Source organism: Oncorhynchus mykiss, chromosome 31, assembly GCF_013265735.2.
Source record: "Oncorhynchus mykiss isolate Arlee chromosome 31, USDA_OmykA_1.1, whole genome shotgun sequence".
Taxonomy (NCBI): domain Eukaryota; kingdom Metazoa; phylum Chordata; class Actinopteri; order Salmoniformes; family Salmonidae; genus Oncorhynchus; species Oncorhynchus mykiss.
In genome coordinates this window covers 29,972,738-29,994,165 of record NC_050571.1, presented here as the reverse complement: position 1 = coordinate 29,994,165, position 21,428 = coordinate 29,972,738, and the positions used below count along the sequence as shown (strand labels likewise).

Here is a 21,428-nt window from a genome sequence, read left to right as displayed (position 1 = left end):
CAGAATAGATACTCCATCCACACAGAGGCAACAGAATTGATACTCCATCCACACAGTTAAACAACAGAATAGATACTCCATCCACACAGACCGGCAACAGAATAGATACTCCATTGACTCAGAGAGACAACAGAATAGATACTCCATCCACACAGTTAAACAACAGAATAGATACTCCATCCACACAGTTAAACAACAGAATAGATACTCCATCCACACAGAGAGGCAACAGAATAGATACTCCATCCACACAGTTAAACAACAGAATTGATACTCCATCCACACAGTTAAACAACAGAATAGATACTCCATCCACACAGAGACAACAGAATAGATACTCCATCCACACAGAGGCAACAGAATTGATACTCCATCCACACAGTTAAACAACAGAATAGATACTCCATCCACACAGACCGGCAACAGAATATATACTCCATTGACTCAGAGAGACAACAGAATAGATACTCCATCCACACAGACCGGCAACAGAATAGATACTCCATTGACTCAGAGAGACAACAGAATTTATACTCCATCCACACAGTTAAACAACAGAATATATACTCCACCCACACAGTTAAACAACAGAATAGATACTCCATCCACACAGTTAAACAACAGAATAGATACTCCACCCACACAGTTAAACAACAGAATAGATACTCCATCCACACAGTTAAACAACAGAATTTATACTCCATCCACACAGTTAAACAACATAATTTATACTCCACCCACACAGTTAAACAACAGAATAGATACTCCACCCACACAGTTAAACAACATAATTTATACTCCACCCACACAGTTAAACAACATAATTTATACTCCACCCACACAGTTAAACAACAGAATAGATACTCCATCCACACAGTTAAACAACATAATAGATACTCCATCCACACAGAGACAACATAATAGATACTCCATCCACACAGAGGCAACAGAATAGATACTCCATCCACACAGTTAAACAACAGAATAGATACTCCATCCACACAGAGAGGCAACAGAATAGATACTCCATCCACACAGAGACAACAGAATAGATATTCCATCCACACAGTTAAACAACAGAATAGATACTCCATCCACACAGTTAAACAACAGAATAGATACTCCATCCACACAGAGACAACATAATAGATACTCCATCCACACAGAGGCAACAGAATAGATACTCCATCCACACAGTTAAACAACAGAATAGATACTCCATCCACACAGTTAAACAACAGAATATATACTCCATCCACACAGAGAGACAACAGAAAAGATACTCCATCCACACAGTTAAACAACAGAATAGATACTCCATCCACACAGTTAAACAACAGAATAGATACTCCATCCACACAGAGAGACAACAGAATAGATACTCCATCCACATAGAGAGTCAACAGAATAGGCTCTCCATCCACACATTTAAACAACAGAATAGATACTCCATCCACACAGAGAGACAACAGAATAGATACCCCATCCACACAGAGGCAACAGAATAGATACTCCATCCACACAGAGAGACAACAGAATAGATACTCCATCCACACAGAGAGACAACAGAATAGATACTCCATCCACACAGAGAGACAACAGAATAGATACTCCATCCACAAAGATTGACAACCGAATAGATACTCCATTCACACAGAGAGACAACAGAATAGATACTCCATCCACACAGAGAGACAACAGAATAGATACTCCATCCACACAGAGAGACAACAGAATAGATACTCCATCCACAAAGATTGACAACCGAATAGATACTCCATTCACACAGAGAGACAACAGAATAGATACTCCATCCACACAGAGAGACAACAGAATAGATACTCCATCCACACAGAGAGACAACAGAATAGATACTCCATCCACACAGAGAGACAACAGAATAGATACTCCATTCACATAGAGAGACAACAGAATAGATACTCCATCCACAAAGAGAGACAACCGAATAGATACTCCATTCACATAGAGAGACAACAGAATGGATACTCCATCCACAAAGAGAGACAACCGAATAGATACTCCATTCACATAGAGAGACAACCGAATAGATACTCCATTCACATAGAGAGACAACAGAATGGATACTCCATCCACAAAGAGAGACAACCGAATAGATACTCCATTCACATAGAGAGACAACAGAATAGATACTCCATCCACACAGAGAGACAACAGAATAGATACTCCATCCACAAAGATTGACAACCGAATAGATACTCCATCCACAAAGAGAGACAACCGAATAGATACTCCATCCACATAGAGAGACAACAGAATGGATACTTACATAAGGGCCTGCATCCAATGAGTCTGCGTTGACGATGACAGGGGGAGGGTTCGCCTGCAAAGATAGATGAAGAGATACAACATTACCTCAGTGTGTGTGTGTGGTAGCTAGGAGCCAGTAAGTGAATACCATGGGAACAGTCGTTGTGTGTGTCTCGCTGGGGATGGGTGGATGATGGCTACAGTAGGTGTGAGGACTGAGAATGAGAAGTGGGGGAAAAGAGACCAGTGGTGTTATTATTGCCTGCTTCCTGTGTTAGACTCCATTTGAACAAACTGTGTGTGTGTTGGGACCATTGGGCCATCACCTAGGATATCACAATCATCTTTTCCTGTCTGCTACTTTCACTACCTGTTCTAAATCGCTGGAAATGACAATTTGAAGTCTGGCATCCAATACCACGTCTATGTTTTGATGGCCTACCATAACGCGGACGACGCTGGGCCAATTGTGCGCCGTCCTTTGGGAATGAACCCGGGTCTGTAGTAACGCCTCTAGCAATGCGATTTCTTCCAGGGAAACCCAGATGTTTAAGTTCTTAGTTATTGTGAAACACGTCAATCTGGTCTTCATTTCGACAGTTCATTGCAAAAGTGATATATTTTGGTCTGTTAGTAGTAAATCTAGCTCTTTTTGCCCCTAGTAGTTGAACTCTACCATTGACATCATGATGTTTACGTCATCTCAAGGGAGGGGTTCGGTATAAAATACACTCCCTTCTAGATGTACACGACAACGGTGGTCATGTCAACTCGTATTATTTCCTAATGGCTATGAGTGAATTGTGGTGCAATAGGCTCATAGTTCAATGGTTGAGAATTCTTATCCCACATGGGTTAGTTATCTTTTTTTGTTTCTCAAATCGTTCATTTACAATATTCATCCCGTGCCCACACTTCTAATTCTGAAAAGTGAAAGCATACCTGTTTTTATACAGTACCCACGACCAATCTGCCCAAAAAAAGAGCTACTGCGTAATTACTGCAGTGCAGGTTGGATTGAATTGAGCTACTAATATTCATTTTCAAGATGATGATTGCACTTTTCTTCCCAACACAATACCGCACTAAATGTAAATCTACACTTTACCGGGTTTTTTTGCACGGGGGATTCCAACTTACACTGCAAGTGGCAATAGATGGCAGGAACTCGGCGGCTTACCAATGTGAGACGTATATGCTCGCGATGCACATCATTTTATTATCTGAGTCTGACAGTGGACTTCTGGTAAGTATGTTTTAGTGAGAAAGTGTTGGGATCTACTACATTTAACCACACCCAAAATGAATATTTATGAGCAATTCCCCCCCCACCCACAACTTCTCACTTGAAAGCATTTTTTGTTGTTGTTGAAGAGGGTGGGCAAGGCTGAAATCGGAGTTGAGAGTTACCCTTTAAAGCTAATTTCCTGCAATTTTAAACATTTTGCCATGTCTTATGTGTGTTCATATAATACCAGGGGTTGAGATCTGACTGAGTTCAAAAAGAAATCGTGACCCCGTGGCCCGTATTGACCTCATTCTGGGTCTGGATCCGGACCGCAGTCCCCCTGTTGAATATGGCTGGCCTATAAGGTCAGTAAGACACAAAAACTGATCCATTCCTGGATTTGATCCGAAATAGATCTCAATCCGGCTGTTCAGGCTCCATTACGCCCCCTAGTGGCTGACGTTCATTTCTCAACATCTCATGCATGTTGTATCAGAGGAGATGTTCTGGTCCTGTGGAGGGGGCACCAGTAAAAACAGAGTGCAGGAGAGGGCACTGCAAAGACATGCATCTCACAGCGGCAGTTATCAACATCATTTCTTCTTCGAAAACGTCCCCTCGCAAGGATCTGATGTGAATGCTGTTCTCAGTTAAATGTTACAGAAAGACTAGCAGCTCTCAGTAGAGAAGAAGACAGAGGAGGAGCAGGACACAGTACCAGTAGACTGGACTGGACACAGAGCGTAATGGCCTCTCCTTATAAGTCTGGAATGCTGGACCACTGGCTGTTCTCTCTATTGATCTGATTGAGCTGTGGGGGTAAGGGGATGGACCAAGGATGCCTGAAGTCCAGCAGAAAGGAGCTACTGGTCCCTCACTACCTCCACATCTCCCTGCCTCCCCTTACTGTCTCCCTCTAGTATTCACTATTCACACATTACCAGATTCTTAGGGCTTTTTGATGTGGAGCCACTCCTATTGATCCCCATTGATTCTAATCTTGTTCCACCAACCTCTATCGCCACACACGATGAGCACACATGCACTCTCCATGTTTTGTCAGCGTGATGTGGCAGCCTATGGCCTGTGATATTACATATGACCTAACTACTTTAAATGTGTCAAGGGGTCGTTGCAGCTACGGGCTGATTGCTTTCGTGGCACAGACTCTCGTTCGTTCATTTATTTCCGTAGCGTCTCTCCACCTTAGTGACGGCATCGAAGGTTCACTTGAGACAAGTTTTGAAACGGTTTTTCCCTTACGTACACGGCTCTTTTATTCCTAAATGGCAATTCTTTCACACAGGACTCACAGGAGGTGCACGCGCGGTGCAACACTCCAATATAACAGGTCACAGCCTGAGAGAAAAGAACCACACAATTTATTACACAGCTTGAGTTATGTCCTTTGATGCTGGGCCATGGTATATAAATACACAGACATACAATTAGAGCTGTATGTGTGTGTATTTAAGCCTCACTCCCTTCGATTGGCATCATTCATTATCCAACATGCAAGCTGTTAAACCCCAGTTTGTCTCGTTGTCGTTCCAGAGCTTCGTTATTTCATTTTCACTCAGTGACTTCTCTTATCACGCAAACGCCTCTTAAAATCCAGCGGTAAAGCTACGTACTGTAGACGTGACCATTTCCTCAGATCTGCAGTATAGTTTCATGGCGAGCTGTGACGTCCCTCACTCGGCACAAACGTCCCTCACCTGGCACAATCATGGCTTGTAACCTGCATGTGGATGAACAGATGCTCGCGACAGTGCTTGTGTGTGCACGTCTTTCATGACCTGCACACATTTAGGCATTTCCTGTTTATCATAAAAATACAGGGCAGACATGTTCTTATCAGACCGAAAGCAAAAGGTTTAAGGTAGCAGCAGCTCCCTTTACATGCTTTTAGAAGTATGCGTGTGTGTTTTAGATATGCACAGTGTGCCACAACACCATAGACTGTGGGGAGACACCCAGGCTTTTAAGAGGTCTATTCATCCCCCACAGCCAATAGGTCCCAGTGGAGAGACGAAGCCTGAGGGCCACAGTGGGGACTATTTCTGCTCTGTCACTGTACTGGACTAAACTAGCGAACTGAATCCAGTGCCACAGCCAAGGGACCACAAAAGACAAGCAATACAGCAGGAACGAATTAGTTTATCAAAAGCAGCAGAGAGGTTACTTCCTAGCTGGCTAATCAATGATAAAAATAAATAAACATCAAAATAGCACTATAAACCTCATAGGGTTTCAAAACTGTCTGTCTGAAAATAAAAATGGCATCCTTGTCTGGGATTGAAGTGGGTAATCCCAGTATCTGTATCACCCTTAACAAGCAAACAAAAAGAAAGGGGAAGATAATCTGTCTGTGTAATCCTAAATCCGCCATAGAGTGGTGTGTTGTCTCGGAAGTGGGAGTTGGGCTGGAGGAGGAGAGGGCTGATGAGCGTGGGGCCGTCGGGCCAGGGCAACAGCGTGGGGCCAGGGCAGCAGCGTGGGGCCAGGGCAGCAGCGTGGGGCCAGGGCAACCGCGTGGGGCCAGGGCAACCGCGTGGGGCCGTGGGGCCAGGGCAACAGCGTGGGGCCAGGGCAGCAGCGTGGGGCCAGGGCAACAGCGTGGGGCCGTGGGGCCAGGGCAGCAGCGTGGGGCCAGGGCAACAGCGTGGGGCCAGGGCAACAGCGTGGGGCCAGGGCAACCGCGTGGGGCCGTGGGGCCAGGGCAACAGCGTGGGGCCAGGGCAGCAGCGTGGGGCCAGAGCAACAGCATGGGGCCAGGGCAGCAGCGTGGGGCCAGGGCAGCAGCGTGGGGCCAGGGCAGCAGCGTGGGGCCAGGGCAACAGCATGGGGCCAGGGAAACCGCGTGGGGCCAGGGCAACCGCGTGGGGCCAGGGCAGCAGCATGGGGCCAGGGCAACCGCATGGGGCCGTGGGGCCAGGGCAACAGCGTGGGGCCAGGGCAGCAGCGTGGGGCCAGGGCAACTGCGTGGGGCCGTGGGTCCAGGGCAACAGCGTGGGGCCAGGGCAGCAGCGTGGGGCCAGGGCAACAGCGTGGGGCCGTGGGGCCAGGGCAACAGCGTGGGGCCAGGGCAACAACGTGGGGCCAGGGCAACAGCGTGGGGCCAGGGCAGCAGCGTGGGGCCAGGGCAGCAGCGTGGGGCCAGGGCAACTGCGTGGGGCCGTGGGTCCAGGGCAACAGCGTGGGGCCAGGGCAGCAGCGTGGGGCCAGGGCAACAGCGTGGGGCCGTGGGGCCAGGGCAACAGCGTGGAGCCAGGGCAACAACGTGGGGCCAGGGCAACAGCGTGGGGCCAGGGCAGCAGCGTGGGGCCAGGGCAACAGCGTGGGGCCGTGGGGCCAGGGCAGCAGCGTGGGGCCAGGGCAACAGCGTGGGGCCAGGGCAACAGCGTGGGGCCAGGGCAGCAGCGTGGGGCCAGGGCAACCGCGTGGGGCCGTGGGGCCAGGGCAACAGCGTGGGGCCAGGGCAGCAGCGTGGGGCCAGAGCAACAGCATGGGGCCAGGGCAGCAGCGTGGGGCCAGGGCAGCAGCGTGGGGCCAGGGCAGCAGCGTGGGGCCAGGGCAACAGCATGGGGCCAGGGAAACCGCGTGGGGCCAGGGCAACCGCGTGGGGCCAGGGCAGCAGCATGGGGCCAGGGCAACCGCATGGGGCCGTGGGGCCAGGGCAACAGCGTGGGGCCAGGGCAGCAGCGTGGGGCCAGGGCAACTGCGTGGGGCCAGGGCAGCAGCGTGGGGCCAGGGCAACAGCGTGGGGCCGTGGGGCCAGGGCAACAGCGTGGGGCCAGGGCAACAACGTGGGGCCAGGGCAACAGCGTGGGGCCAGGGCAGCAGCGTGGGGCCAGGGAAACCGCGTGGGGCCAGGGAAGCAGCGTGGGGCCAGGGCAACAGCATGGGGCCAGGGCAACCACGTGGGGCCAGGGCAGCAGCGTGGGGCCAGGGAAACCGCGTGGGGCCGTGGGGCCAGGGCAACAGCGTGGGGCCAGGGCAGCAGCGTGGGGCCAGGGCAGCAGCGTGGAGCCAGGGCAGCAGCGTGGGGCCAGGGCAGCAGCGTGGGGCCAGGGAAACTGCGTGGGGCCAGGGCAACAGCGTGGGGCCAGGGCAGCAGCGTGGGGCCAGGGCAACCGCGTGGGGCCGTGGGGCCAGGGCAACAGCCTGGGGCCGTGGGGCAAGGGCGACAGCGTGGGGTCGTGGGGCCAGGGCAACAGCGTGGGGCCAGGGCAACAGTGTGGGGCCTGGGCAACTGCGTGGGGCCGTGGGGCCAGGGCAACAGCGTGGGGCCAGGGCAGCAGCGTGGGGCCAGGGAAACAGCGTGGGGCCGTGGGGCCAGGGCAACAGCGTGGGGCCGTGGGGCCAGGGCAACAGCGTGGGGCCGTGGGGCCAGGGCAACAGCGTGGGGCCAGGGCAGCAGCGTGGGGCCAGGGCAACCGCGTGGGGCCAGGGCAACAGCGTGGGGCCAGGGCAGCAGCGTGGGGCCAGGGCAACTGCGTGGGTCCGTGGGGCCAGGGCAACAGCCTGGGGCCGTGGGGCCAGGGCAGCAGCGTGGGGCCAGGGCAACCGCGTGGGGCCGTGGGGCCAGGGCAACAGCCTGGGGCCGTGGGGCAAGGGCAACAGCGTGGGGCCGTGGGGCCAGGGCAACAGCTTGGGGCCAGGGCAACAGTGTGGGGCTGTGGGGCCAGGGCAACAGCGTGGGCCTGGCCGCACACAGCTTTATGACATAGATAGCAGACAGCTTGTTCTTTCTGCTGGGACTAAGAGAGCCCTGTACAGGCCACGTCCTTGAGAGAGAGGCTTACACAGTCTGATCTCTAGGCTCACAGAGGTCAAGATAAACACAAATTTACAATGCCTGGGTACAGTGCTGTGTGTGTGTGTGTGTGTGTGTGTGTGTGTGTGTGTGTGTGTGTGTGTGTGTGTGTGTGTGTGTGTGTGTGTGTGTGTGTGTGTGTGTGTGTGTGTGTGTGTGTGTGTAAATATGTGTGTGTGTGTGTGCATCAGGGATTGTGGAGGTTAAATGGGGATGGCTGGCGAATGAGGTGAAAGGGCAGAGGGTAACAGGGGAGGACGCCGGTTAAAAAGGTTGGCGACCGTCCAAATGTGGTATAAGGGTGTGACTGAGCTGCATGGGGGGAATTAACCAAATCTGGATAAGATTATCATAAAATCCCGTAATTTCCTTTTAATTCAAACAGTCATCATTAAATGCTGTTTTTCCAGCCATCTGTCTCTGTTCACTTTTGTCCACCTGCAGCTCAGGCTTGGAGAGGACACACACACATAAAGACAAACACATACACACACACCCTGCTCAGGCTGCTCTCCCAACAGGACTGACTGTACAACTATTACAACCAACCAATCCCAAATGACAAACATACTATACAAAACCCCCCATGTCTATCTGTATACATCCATGTGTTCACATTAGTGTCCTCCAAATTGTTATCTATCGATTTATTCATCCCTCCTTCCAGCCATCCATCCATTCATCCATCCTCCCTTCTGTCCTCCCTCCATACATCTCTCGTTCCCTCCATCCACCCGTCCTTCCTTCCTTCCTTCCTTCCCTCCCTATTTTCATCCATCCATCATCCCTTGTTCCATCCATCCATCCTTTATTCCATACATCCATCCCTCCCTCTCTCCATCCACACTTCCTTCCTTCCCTCCCTCCCTCCCTCCCTCCCTCCCTCCCTCCCTCCCTCCCTCCCTCCCTCCCTCCCTCCCTCCCTCCCTCCCTCCCTCCCTCCCTCTCTCCCTCTCTTAACCATCCATCCATCCCTCCTTCCTTCCTTCCTTCCTTCCATCTGTCCATCTATTAATCTATGATTCTTGTTTCCTCATGTATTATCTCAAAACAGCACTGCACCTTACAGCACTGAGTTGGCTCGAGACTGCAAAGCTACAAAGACTCCCACTAAACCTTGGCAAGCGTAGGGCACAGGCTTCGTCCAAATTGTTAAATAATCAATGTGTTCCCATGACAACCAGTGCTCGCCCCGCATTGGCTATGCGGCCCACTTAGCTGCCTCTCCCTGGTTCACCTCTCAGGACGCTGACTGCAGCTTATGCGTCTCTGTCACACATGCGTGGCCAGGGGCTCAGCATCAGCTTGGCTGGCCTGCCTGCACACTGCCTGTCTGTCCACATCGCATTAGGACTGTAGCTACAATCCTCCCCCTGCAATGAATGAATGAAACAGCAGAGGGGCCAGCAGGAATGGTCTGTCTTGGGGAGAGACGGTCAGTTATGCTGGTTACAGATCTCTACTAAATACTGGCAATTAGAGCCCACACGCCCTCTGTCTCCACTACCTAGCTAGAGTACAACTTCAAAAAAATCCTCTTTTGTGAATGAAGTGTGATGCTACACCTTTAAATTGTTAATCTGATTCATTCCCGATTTTTCAATACAGTTACGATTCATTCTCTGAATAATTGCATGAAAATACCTACATTATTACCATGTGAATACCAGTGAAAACAGTATCGTAAAATAAAGTACAAACAATATTATCCTATATATGATGATGTCATATGTTGGCACTGCAATAGATAGCGAGGCCACGCCTCAAATGAAATCCAAGCTCCTCCTCATGCAGCAGTATTTCTATGGTGTTTTTAACTCCTTGAGTTCCCTAGGGTACAGGAGGGTTTGGCATGTGCATAGCAACGAGATGCTGACAAGACAATAGGTTATTGTTCCTTAGCAGACATCTCCATCCTCCTTTACAGAGCACACTGATACTGTATGGCAGCCCTGTATGGCAGTCTAATGGCAACATCACAGTGAAATATGACAGTGCCTCTGATCCATTACAGGGTAATGGAGGCTGTTCTGTCTGAAGATATGTGTACCATTAGGAGATGCTTTCCCTCTGCCTTCACTCATTCGTGCTGATTACTAATATATAGACATGGTGTGTCCAAGACCAATAGAGTCAATCTTAACCTTCCCTACAGTACCTAGTAGGCTTCGGCGGTATCCACATTGTCATACCTTCATACCGACCTTGTGCCATACCGGGATATTCGGTAATACCGGCACTGAACACAAGGGGTGCTGTTTTCAAACCTCACTAACACTATGTAATCTAATGTTTAGTAATGCTAACAAGTGTATGGAAAAATAGTGAAAAAATGATGAAACTATACTGAATATATTCATGTCACAAATAATTGATTAAAACACATAATTTTGCATTGAAGGTCTACAGTAGCCTCAACAGCACTCTGTAGGTGAGCACCATGGTGTAGCCAGAGGACAGCTAGTTTCCGTCCTCCTCTAGTATATTGACTTCAATACAAAACCTATGAGACTTGGGATTCCATAGTCTTACTCAGTAATTATGACAACTTCCAGAGGACATCCTCAAACCTATCAGAGCTCTTGCAGCATGAACTGACATGTTGTCCACCTAATCAAAGGATCAGAGAATGAAACTAGCAGTGAAAGCATAAGCTACAGCTAGCAAGCACTGCAGTATTTAAAATGTGGTGAGTAGTTGACTCAAAGAGAGAGAAAGACAATAGTTGAACAGTTTTGAACAAATACATTTCATTAAAAATAAAGGAGAAGCAAGAGAGAGAGAGAGAGAGAGAGAAAGAGCTGGCTATATTTCATTTCCCCCCTTTCACTTAGCTAGCAAATGCCGCAAGCTAACTAGTTTAGCCTACTCACCCGGCTGAAACAGAGAGGGATGCTATGTTAGCTAGCTGGCTATGGCTATCCAACACTGGAACTCTTCCAAGTCAAGGTAATCTTTTGGTTTTATTAATTTATTGTCACAGGGGCCCACCGGTTTAACTGCTAAGTACACTGTACTACTGCATGATTGTAGAGGGTTTACTAATGCGTTAGTTCTATTAGCTATGTTGTTGACTTGACGTTAGCTAATATGGTGACAACGATGTAAGTGAGCTTCATAATGATGTGACAGGTGACTGGGGACCACCATGATCTTCATAATGATGTGACACGTGACTGGGGACCACCATGAGCTTCATAATGATGTGACACATGACTGGGGACCACCATGAGCTTCATAATGATGTGACACGTGACTGGGGACCACCATGATTTTGTATTGCACAAGTTAATTGCAGGTATTTCCTTAAAAAGTAGCTACAAATATTCAAATGTATTAGTTAAATAGTTTGAAGGTGCTCAAAAACCATCCCTTGGCTATTTCCAAATACCCTGGCAGTCCGACGGACGAATCTGTGTTTGGCGGATGCCAGGAGAAAATTACCTGCCCGAATGCAGTGCCAACTGTAAAGTTTGGTGGAGGAGAAATAATGGTCTGGGGTTGTTTTTCATGTTTCGGGCTAGGCCCCTTAGTTCCAGTGAAGGGAAATATTAACGCTACAGCATACAATGACATTCTAGACGATACTGTGCTTTTAACTTTGTGGCAACCTTTTAGGAAAGGCCCTTTCCTGGTTCAGCATGACAATGCCGTGCATAAAGCGAGGTCCATACAGAAATGGTTTGTCGAGATCGGTGTGGAAGAACTTGACTGGCCTGCACAGAGCCCTGACCTCAACCCCATCGAACACCCTTGGGATGATTTGGAAGCCCAACTGATGTTGCCCAACATCAGTGCCTGACCTCAGTGCCCAACCTCACTAATGCTCTTGTGGCTGAATGTAAGCAAGTCCCAGCAATGTTCCAACATCTAGTGGAAAGCCTTCCCAGAAGACTGGAGGCTGTTAAAGCAGTTAAAGGGGGACCACTCCATATTAATGACCATGATTTTGGAATTAGATGTTCGACGAGCAGGTGTCCACATACTTTTGGTGATGTAGCGTATCAATACAACGTCATCTACAATTACTTGTCTCTGTGAGCTGGTCAGTGTGTTGTAAGACGTACTGGGTTTGTGTGTTTCCTGCGGAAGGTGGGATGAGCGGCACAGTCAGTCGGTCGGTGGTGCCTCATTCTGTTCCTTGGGCCTTCATTTGCCTCTCGTATGCCACGCTGCAGTGCAATCAATACCTATTCAATTACCATGCACCCAACATCTTATTCACGCTGAGCTGAGCCCCCACTCACTATCAGAAGGACCAGGGGAGATGGGAGGAGGAGGGAAGGAGAGGAGAGAAGGAGATAGGAGAGAGAGAAGGAGGAAGGGAGCGAAAGAAGGAGAGAGAGAAGGGACAGACAGATGGACAGTATATAGAACCTGCTCTTGTTGAACCTTAGCGTTTTATTCTCCATTAGTGTTCCATTCTCCCTTAGTGTTCCATTCTCCCTAAGTGTTCCATTCTCCCCTTGGTGTTCCATTCTCCCTGAGTGTTCCATTCTCCCTGAGTGTTCCATTCTCCCTTAGTGTTCCAATCTCCCTTACTGTTCCATTTTCCCTTAGTGTTCCATTCTCCCCTTAGTGTTCCATTCTCCCCTTAGTTTTCCATTCTCCCTTAGTGTTCAATTCTCCCCTTAGTGTTCAATTCTCCCCTTAGTGTTCCATTCTCCCCTTAGTGTTCCATTCTCCCTGAGTGTTCAATTCTCCCTTAGTGTTCCACTCTCCCTTACTGTTCCATTTTCCCTAAGTGTTCCATTCTCCCCTTAGTGTTCCATTCTCCCCGTAGCGTTCCATTCTCCCTTAGTGTTCCATTCTCCCTAAGTGTTCCATTCTCCCTAAGTGTTCCATTCTCCCTTAGTGTTCTATTCTCCCCTTAGTGTGCCATTCTCCCCTAGTGTTCGATTCTCCCTAAGTGTTCCATTCTCCCTTAGTGTTCCATTCTCTCTTAGTGTTCCATTCTCCCTTAGTGTTCCATTCTCCCTTAGTATTGTATTCCCCCTTAGTATTGTATTCCCCCTTATTGTTCCATTCTCCCTTAGTGTTCCATTCTCCCTTAGTGTTGGAGGGCCAGTCGGAGGCACTATTTTCTATGGTCAAAAGGGTGCTGTTAAACGGGTATCCTGACTCTCTGTGGTCACTAAAGATCTCATGAAACTTATCATAAGAGTAGGGATGTTAACCCCGGTGTCCTGGCTAAATTCCCAATCTGGCTCTCATACCATCATGGTCACCTAATCATCCCTAGCTTCCAATTGTCTAATTTCTTGCCCCTCCTCTCCCCTCTAACTATTCCACAGGTTTTTGCTGTAAATGTGAATGTGTTCTCAGTCAACTATCCTGGTAAAATACTGTATATTTATGGGAAGAACAGATTTGATGCGAATGATTGAGCATTGTGACACGCAAACAGGCATGATGCTCTTTCGCTTTCTCACAGAGCGAGAATGACACGCACACACAGTCACAGTTTTAGGAAAGGATAATTAATAGGCGGTCACAGCTGTCAGCAGCATTCCCTCCTCATCTTGATATAATATTACTAAAGCGTGCTCAGGCTTAGCTTCCTGTTTGGTCACGGTGAACGGCTCCAAATGAGCCTCAGAGAGGTGGCTAGTCTGACCTTCAGCCCAGCAGACACAGCCACACTCTGAAATTGTATTACTTATCACTCCCAGTGGATGCTTCAGAATTCACATGGGAATGTGTGTCTGATGACTCCATGTACTGTATCTAGGCTGGTATATAGAGTAGGTGTGTGTATATGAATGGTGTGTGTGTATGTGTGTGTGTGTGTGTGTGTACTAAGCCTTACATCTGAGTGTTTGTTTGGGTGCTTCAAATCAAATCAAATCAAAAAAAAATTTGCCACATGCTTGGTAAACAACAGGTGTCGACAAAAGGTGAAATGCTTACTGATGGGCCATTCCCAACAATGCAGTGTGTGTATGCGTGAATGTGTATGTGTTGATGCATTCATGTAAGCTCATATTTAAACGTGTGTTGTATTGTGGTTGTTCCTGTGTTGTATTAGGGTTGTCCATGTGCTTTAATAGGGTTGTCCATGTGTTTTAATAAGGTTGTCCATGTGGTGTAATAGGGTTGTCCATGTATTTTAATAGGGTTGTGCATGTGTTTTAATAGGGTTGTCCATGTGGTGCAAAAGGGTTGTCCATGTGTTTTAATAGGGTTGTCCATGTGGTGCAAAAGGGTTGTCCATGTGTTTTAATAGGGTTGTCCATGTGTTTTAATAGGGTTGTCCATGTGGTGCAAAAGGGTTGTCCATGTGTTTTAATAGGATTGTCCATCTGGTATAATAGGGTTGTCCATGTGGTGTTAATAGGGTTGTCCATGTGGTGTAATAGGGTTGTCCATGTGGTGTAATAGGATTGTCCATCTGGTATAATAGGGTTGTCCATGTGGTGTTAATAGGGTTGTCCATGTGGTGTAATAGGGTTGTCCATGTGGTGTTAATAGGGTTGTCCATGTGGTGTTAATAGGGTTGTCCATGTGGTGTAATAGGGTTGTCCATGTGTTTTAATAGGGTTGTCCATGTGGTGTAATAGGGTTGTCCATGTGTTTTAATAGGGTTGTCCATGTGTTTTAATAGGGTTGTCCAAGTGTTTTAATAGGGTTGTCCATGTGTTTTAATAAGGTTGTCCATGTGTTGTAATAGGATTGTCCATGTGTTGTAATAGGATTGTCCATCTGGTATAATAGGGTTGTCCATGTGGTGTAATAGGGTTGTCCATGTGTTTTAATAAGGTTGTCCATGTGTTGTAATAGGATTGTCCATGTGTTGTAATAGGATTGTCCATGTCTTGTAATGGGGTTGTCCATGTGGTGTAATAGGGTTGTCCATGTCTTGTAATGGGGTTGTCCATTGGGTGTAATAGGGTTGTCCATGTCTTGTAATGGGGTTGTCCATGTGTTGTATTAGGGTTGTCCATGTGTTTTAATAGGGTTGTCCATGTGTTTTAATAGGGTTGTCCATGTGTTTTAATAGGGTTGTCCATGTCTTGTAATGGGGTTGTCCATGTGGTGTAATAGGGTTGTCCATGTCTTGTAATGGGGTTGTCCATGTGGTGTAATAGGGTTGTCCATGTCTTGTAATGGGGTTGTCCATGTGTTGCATTGTGGTTGTCCATGTGTTGTAATAGGGTTGTCCATGTGTTTTAATAGGGTTGTCCATGTGTTGCATTGTGGTTGTCCATGTGTTGTATTAGGGTTGTCCATGTGTTTTAATAGGGTTGTCCATGTGTTGCATAGCGTTGTCCAAGTCTTGTAATATGGTTATCCATGTGTTTTAATAGGGTTGTCCATGTCTTGTAATGGGGTTGTCCATGTGTTTTAATAAGGTTGTCCATGTGTTTTAATAGGGTTGTCCATGTGTTGTATTGTGGTTGTCCATGTGTTGTATTAGGGTTGTCCATGTGTTTTAATAGGGTTGTCCATGTGTTTTAATAGGGTTGTCCATGTGTTGCATAGTGGTTGTCCAAGTCTTGTAATATGGTTATCCATGTGTTTTAATAGGGTTGTCCATGTGTTGTATTAGGGTTGTCCATGTGTTTTAATAGGGTTGTCCACATGTTTTAATAGGGTTGTCCATGTGTTTTAATAGGGTTGTCCATGTGTTTTAATAGGGTTGTCCATGTGTTGTAATAGGGTTGTCCATGTGTTGTATTGTGGTTGTCCATGTGGTGTAATAGGGTTGTCCATGTCTTGTATTGTGGTTGTCCATGTCTTGTAATAGGGTTGTCCATGTGGTGTAATGGGGTTGTCCATGTGTTGTAATGGGGTTGTCCATGTGTTGTAATAGGGTTGTCCATGTGTTGTAATAGGGTTGTCCATGTGGTGTAATGGGGTTGTCCATGTCTTGTAATGGGGTTGTCCATGTCTTGTAATGGGGTTGTCCATGTCTTGTAATAGGGTTGTCCATGTGGTGTAATGGGGTTGTCCATGTCTTGTAATGGGGTTGTCCCTGTCTTGTAATGGGGTTGTCCATGTCTTGTAATGGGGTTGTCCATGTGGTGTAATAGGGTTGTCCATGTGTTTTAATAGGGTTGTCCATGTGGTGTAATGGGGTTGTCCATGTCTTGTAATGGGGTTGTCCATGTCTTGTAATGGGGTTGTCCATGTCTTGTAATGGGGTTGTCCATGTCTTGTAATGGGGTTGTCCATGTCTTGTAATGGGGTTGTCCATGTGGTGTAATAGGGTTGTCCATGTGGTGTAATAGGGTTGTCCATGTCTTGTAATGGGGTTGTCCATGTGTTTTAAAAGGGTTGTCCATGTGGTGCAAAAGGGTTGTCCATGTGTTTTAATAGGATTGTCCATCTGGTATAATAGGGTTGTCCATGTGTTTTAATAGGATTGTCCATCTGGTATAATAGGGTTGTCCATATGGTGTTAATAGGGTTGTCCATGTGGTGTAATAGGGTTGTCCATGTGTTTTAATAGGGTTGTCCATGTGTTTTAATAGGGTTGTCCAAGTGTTTTAATAGGGTTGTCCATGTGTTTTAATAAGGTTGTCCATGTGTTGTAATAGGATTGTCCATGTGTTGTAATAGGATTGTCCATGTGTTGTAATAGGATTGTCCATGTCTTGTAATGGGGTTGTCCATGTGGTGTAATAGGGTTGTCCATGTCTTGTAATGGGGTTGTCCATGTGGTGTAATAGGGTTGTCCATGTCTTGTAATGGGGTTGTCCATGTGTTGTATTAGGGTTGTCCATGTGTTTTAATAGGGTTGTCCATGTGTTTTAATAGGGTTGTCCATGTCTTGTAATAGGGTTGTCCATGTGTTTTAATAGGGTTGTCCATGTGTTGCATTGTGGTTGTCCATGTGTTGTAATAGGGTTGTCCATGTGTTTTAATAGGGTTGTCCATGTCTTGTAATAGGGTTGTCCATGTGTTTTAATAGGGTTGTCCATGTGTTGCATTGTGGTTGTCCATGTGTTGTATTAGGGTTGTCCATGTGTTTTAATAGGGTTGTCCATGTGTTGCATAGCGTTGTCCAAGTCTTGTAATATGGTTATCCATGTGTTTTAATAGGGTTGTCCATGTCTTGTAATGGGGTTGTCCATGTGTTTTAATAGGGTTGTCCATGTGTTTTAATAGGGTTGTCCATGTCTTGTAATGGGGTTGTCCATGTGTTTTAATAAGGTTGTCCATGTGTTTTAATAGGGTTGTCCATGTGTTGTATTGTGGTTGTCCATGTGTTGTATTAGGGTTGTCCATGTGTTTTAATAGGGTTGTCCATGTGTTTTAATAGGGTTGTCCATGTGTTGCATAGTGGTTGTCCAAGTCTTGTAATATGGTTATCCATGTGTTTTAATAGGGTTGTCCTTGTGTTGTATTAGGGTTGTCCATGTGTTTTAATAGGGTTGTCCACATGTTTTAATAGGGTTGTCCATGTGTTTTAATAGGGTTGTCCGTGTGTTTTAATAGGGTTGTCCATGTGGTGTTAATAGGGTTGTCCATGTGTTTTAATAGGGTTGTCCATGTGATGTAATAGGGTTGTCCATGTGTTGTATTGTGGTTGTCCATGTGGTGTAATAGGGTTGTCCATGTCTTGTATTGGGGTTGTCCATGTCTTGTATTGTGGTTGTCCATGTCTTGTAATAGGGTTGTCCATGTGGTGTAATGGGGTTGTCCATGTGTTGTAATGGGGTTGTCCATGTGTTGTAATAGGGTTGTCCATGTGTTGTAATAGGGTTGTCCATGTGGTGTAATGGGGTTGTCCATGTCTTGTAATGGGGTTGTCCATGTCTTGTAATGGGGTTGTCCATGTCTTGTAATGGGGTTGTCCATGTCTTGTAATGGGGTTGTCCATGTCTTGTAATGGGGTTGTCCATGTCTTGTAATGGGGTTGTCCATGTGTTTTAATAGGGTTGTCCATGTGTTTTAATAGGGTTGTCCATGTCTTGTAATGGGGTTGTCCATGTGGTGTAATAGGGTTGTCCATGTCTTGTAATGGGGTTGTCCATGTGGTGTAATAGGGTTGTCCATGTCTTGTAATGGGGTTGTCCATGTGTTGCATTGTGGTTGTCCATGTGTTGTAATAGGGTTGTCCATGTGTTTTAATAGGGTTGTCCATGTGTTGCATTGTGGTTGTCCATGTGTTGTATTAGGGTTGTCCATGTGTTTTAATAGGGTTGTCCATGTGTTGCATAGCGTTGTCCAAGTCTTGTAATATGGTTATCCATGTGTTTTAATAGGGTTGTCCATGTCTTGTAATGGGGTTGTCCATGTGTTTTAATAAGGTTGTCCATGTGTTTTAATAGGGTTGTCCATGTGTTGTATTGTGGTTGTCCATGTGTTGTATTAGGGTTGTCCATGTGTTTTAATAGGGTTGTCCATGTGTTTTAATAGGGTTGTCCATGTGTTGCATAGTGGTTGTCCAAGTCTTGTAATATGGTTATCCATGTGTTTTAATAGGGTTGTCCATGTGTTGTATTAGGGTTGTCCATGTGTTTTAATAGGGTTGTCCACATGTTTTAATAGGGTTGTCCATGTGTTTTAATAGGGTTGTCCATGTGTTTTAATAGGGTTGTCCATGTGTTGTAATAGGGTTGTCCATGTGTTGTATTGTGGTTGTCCATGTGGTGTAATAGGGTTGTCCATGTCTTGTATTGTGGTTGTCCATGTCTTGTAATAGGGTTGTCCATGTGGTGTAATGGGGTTGTCCATGTGTTGTAATGGGGTTGTCCATGTGTTGTAATAGGGTTGTCCATGTGTTGTAATAGGGTTGTCCATGTGGTGTAATGGGGTTGTCCATGTCTTGTAATGGGGTTGTCCATGTCTTGTAATGGGGTTGTCCATGTCTTGTAATAGGGTTGTCCATGTGGTGTAATGGGGTTGTCCATGTCTTGTAATGGGGTTGTCCCTGTCTTGTAATGGGGTTGTCCATGTCTTGTAATGGGGTTGTCCATGTGGTGTAATAGGGTTGTCCATGTGTTTTAATAGGGTTGTCCATGTGGTGTAATGGGGTTGTCCATGTCTTGTAATGGGGTTGTCCATGTGTTGTATTGTGGTTGTCCATGTGGTGTAATAGGGTTGTCCATGTCTTGTATTGTGGTTGTCCATGTCTTGTAATAGGGTTGTCCATGTGGTGTAATGGGGTTGTCCATGTGTTGTAATGGGGTTGTCCATGTGTTGTAATAGGGTTGTCCATGTGTTGTAATAGGGTTGTCCATGTGGTGTAATGGGGTTGTCCATGTCTTGTAATGGGGTTGTCCATGTCTTGTAATGGGGTTGTCCATGTCTTGTAATAGGGTTGTCCATGTGGTGTAATGGGGTTGTCCATGTCTTGTAATGGGGTTGTCCCTGTCTTGTAATGGGGTTGTCCATGTCTTGTAATGGGGTTGTCCATGTGGTGTAATAGGGTTGTCCATGTGTTTTAATAGGGTTGTCCATGTGGTGTAATGGGGTTGTCCATGTCTTGTAATGGGGTTGTCCATGTCTTGTAATGGGGTTGTCCATGTCTTGTAATGGGGTTGTCCATGTCTTGTAATGGGGTTGTCCATGTCTTGTAATGGGGTTGTCCATGTGGTGTAATAGGGTTGTCCATGTGGTTTAATAGGGTTGTCCATGTGGTGTAATAGGGTTGTCCATGTCTTGTAATGGGGTTGTCCATGTGTTTTAAAAGGGTTGTCCATGTGGTGCAAAAGGGTTGTCCATGTGTTTTAATAGGATTGTCCATCTGGTATAATAGGGTTGTCCATGTGTTTTAATAGGATTGTCCATCTGGTATAATAGGGTTGTCCATATGGTGTTAATAGGGTTGTCCATGTGGTGTAATAGGGTTGTCCATGTGTTTTAATAGGGTTGTCCATGTGTTTTAATAGGGTTGTCCAAGTGTTTTAATAGGGTTGTCCATGTGTTTTAATAAGGTTGTCCATGTGTTGTAATAGGATTGTCCATGTGTTGTAATAGGATTGTCCATGTGTTGTAATAGGATTGTCCATGTCTTGTAATGGGGTTGTCCATGTGGTGTAATAGGGTTGTCCATGTCTTGTAATGGGGTTGTCCATGTGGTGTAATAGGGTTGTCCATGTCTTGTAATGGGGTTGTCCATGTGTTGTATTAGGGTTGTCCATGTGTTTTAATAGGGTTGTCCATGTGTTTTAATAGGGTTGTCCATGTGTTTTAATAGGGTTGTCCATGTCTTGTAATAGGGTTGTCCATGTGTTTTAATAGGGTTGTCCATGTGTTGCATTGTGGTTGTCCATGTGTTGTAATAGGGTTGTCCATGTGTTTTAATAGGGTTGTCCATGTCTTGTAATAGGGTTGTCCATGTGTTTTAATAGGGTTGTCCATGTGTTGCATTGTGGTTGTCCATGTGTTGTATTAGGGTTGTCCATGTGTTTTAATAGGGTTGTCCATGTGTTGCATAGCGTTGTCCAAGTCTTGTAATATGGTTATCCATGTGTTTTAATAGGGTTGTCCATGTCTTGTAATGGGGTTGTCCATGTGTTTTAATAGGGTTGTCCATGTGTTTTAATAGGGTTGTCCATGTCTTGTAATGGGGTTGTCCATGTGTTTTAATAAGGTTGTCCATGTGTTTTAATAGGGTTGTCCATGTGTTGTATTGTGGTTGTCCATGTGTTGTATTAGGGTTGTCCATGTGTTTTAATAGGGTTGTCCATGTGTTTTAATAGGGTTGTCCATGTGTTGCATAGTGGTTGTCCAAGTCTTGTAATATGGTTATCCATGTGTTTTAATAGGGTTGTCCTTGTGTTGTATTAGGGTTGTCCATGTGTTTTAATAGGGTTGTCCACATGTTTTAATAGGGTTGTCCATGTGTTTTAATAGGGTTGTCCGTGTGTTTTAATAGGGTTGTCCATGTGGTGTTAATAGGGTTGTCCATGTGTTTTAATAGGGTTGTCCATGTGATGTAATAGGGTTGTCCATGTGTTGTATTGTGGTTGTCCATGTGGTGTAATAGGGTTGTCCATGTCTTGTATTGGGGTTGTCCATGTCTTGTATTGTGGTTGTCCATGTCTTGTAATAGGGTTGTCCATGTGGTGTAATGGGGTTGTCCATGTGTTGTAATGGGGTTGTCCATGTGTTGTAATAGGGTTGTCCATGTGTTGTAAT

General features: G+C 46.4%; 1 protein-coding gene across 6 annotated transcripts in view; it reads right to left on the bottom strand.

Annotated features, from left to right (window-relative positions):
• Positions 1-21,428, bottom strand: part of LOC110504964 (disks large homolog 3) — a 181,115-nt gene that overhangs the window by 75,038 nt on the left and 84,649 nt on the right. For all 6 annotated transcript variants that reach the window (XM_036969790.1, XM_036969791.1, XM_036969793.1 and 3 more), the window contains one exon: positions 2,309-2,362. In XM_036969790.1, coding sequence (XP_036825685.1) covers positions 2,309-2,362 — 54 coding nt within the window. The remainder of the gene's footprint in view (positions 1-2,308; positions 2,363-21,428) is intronic.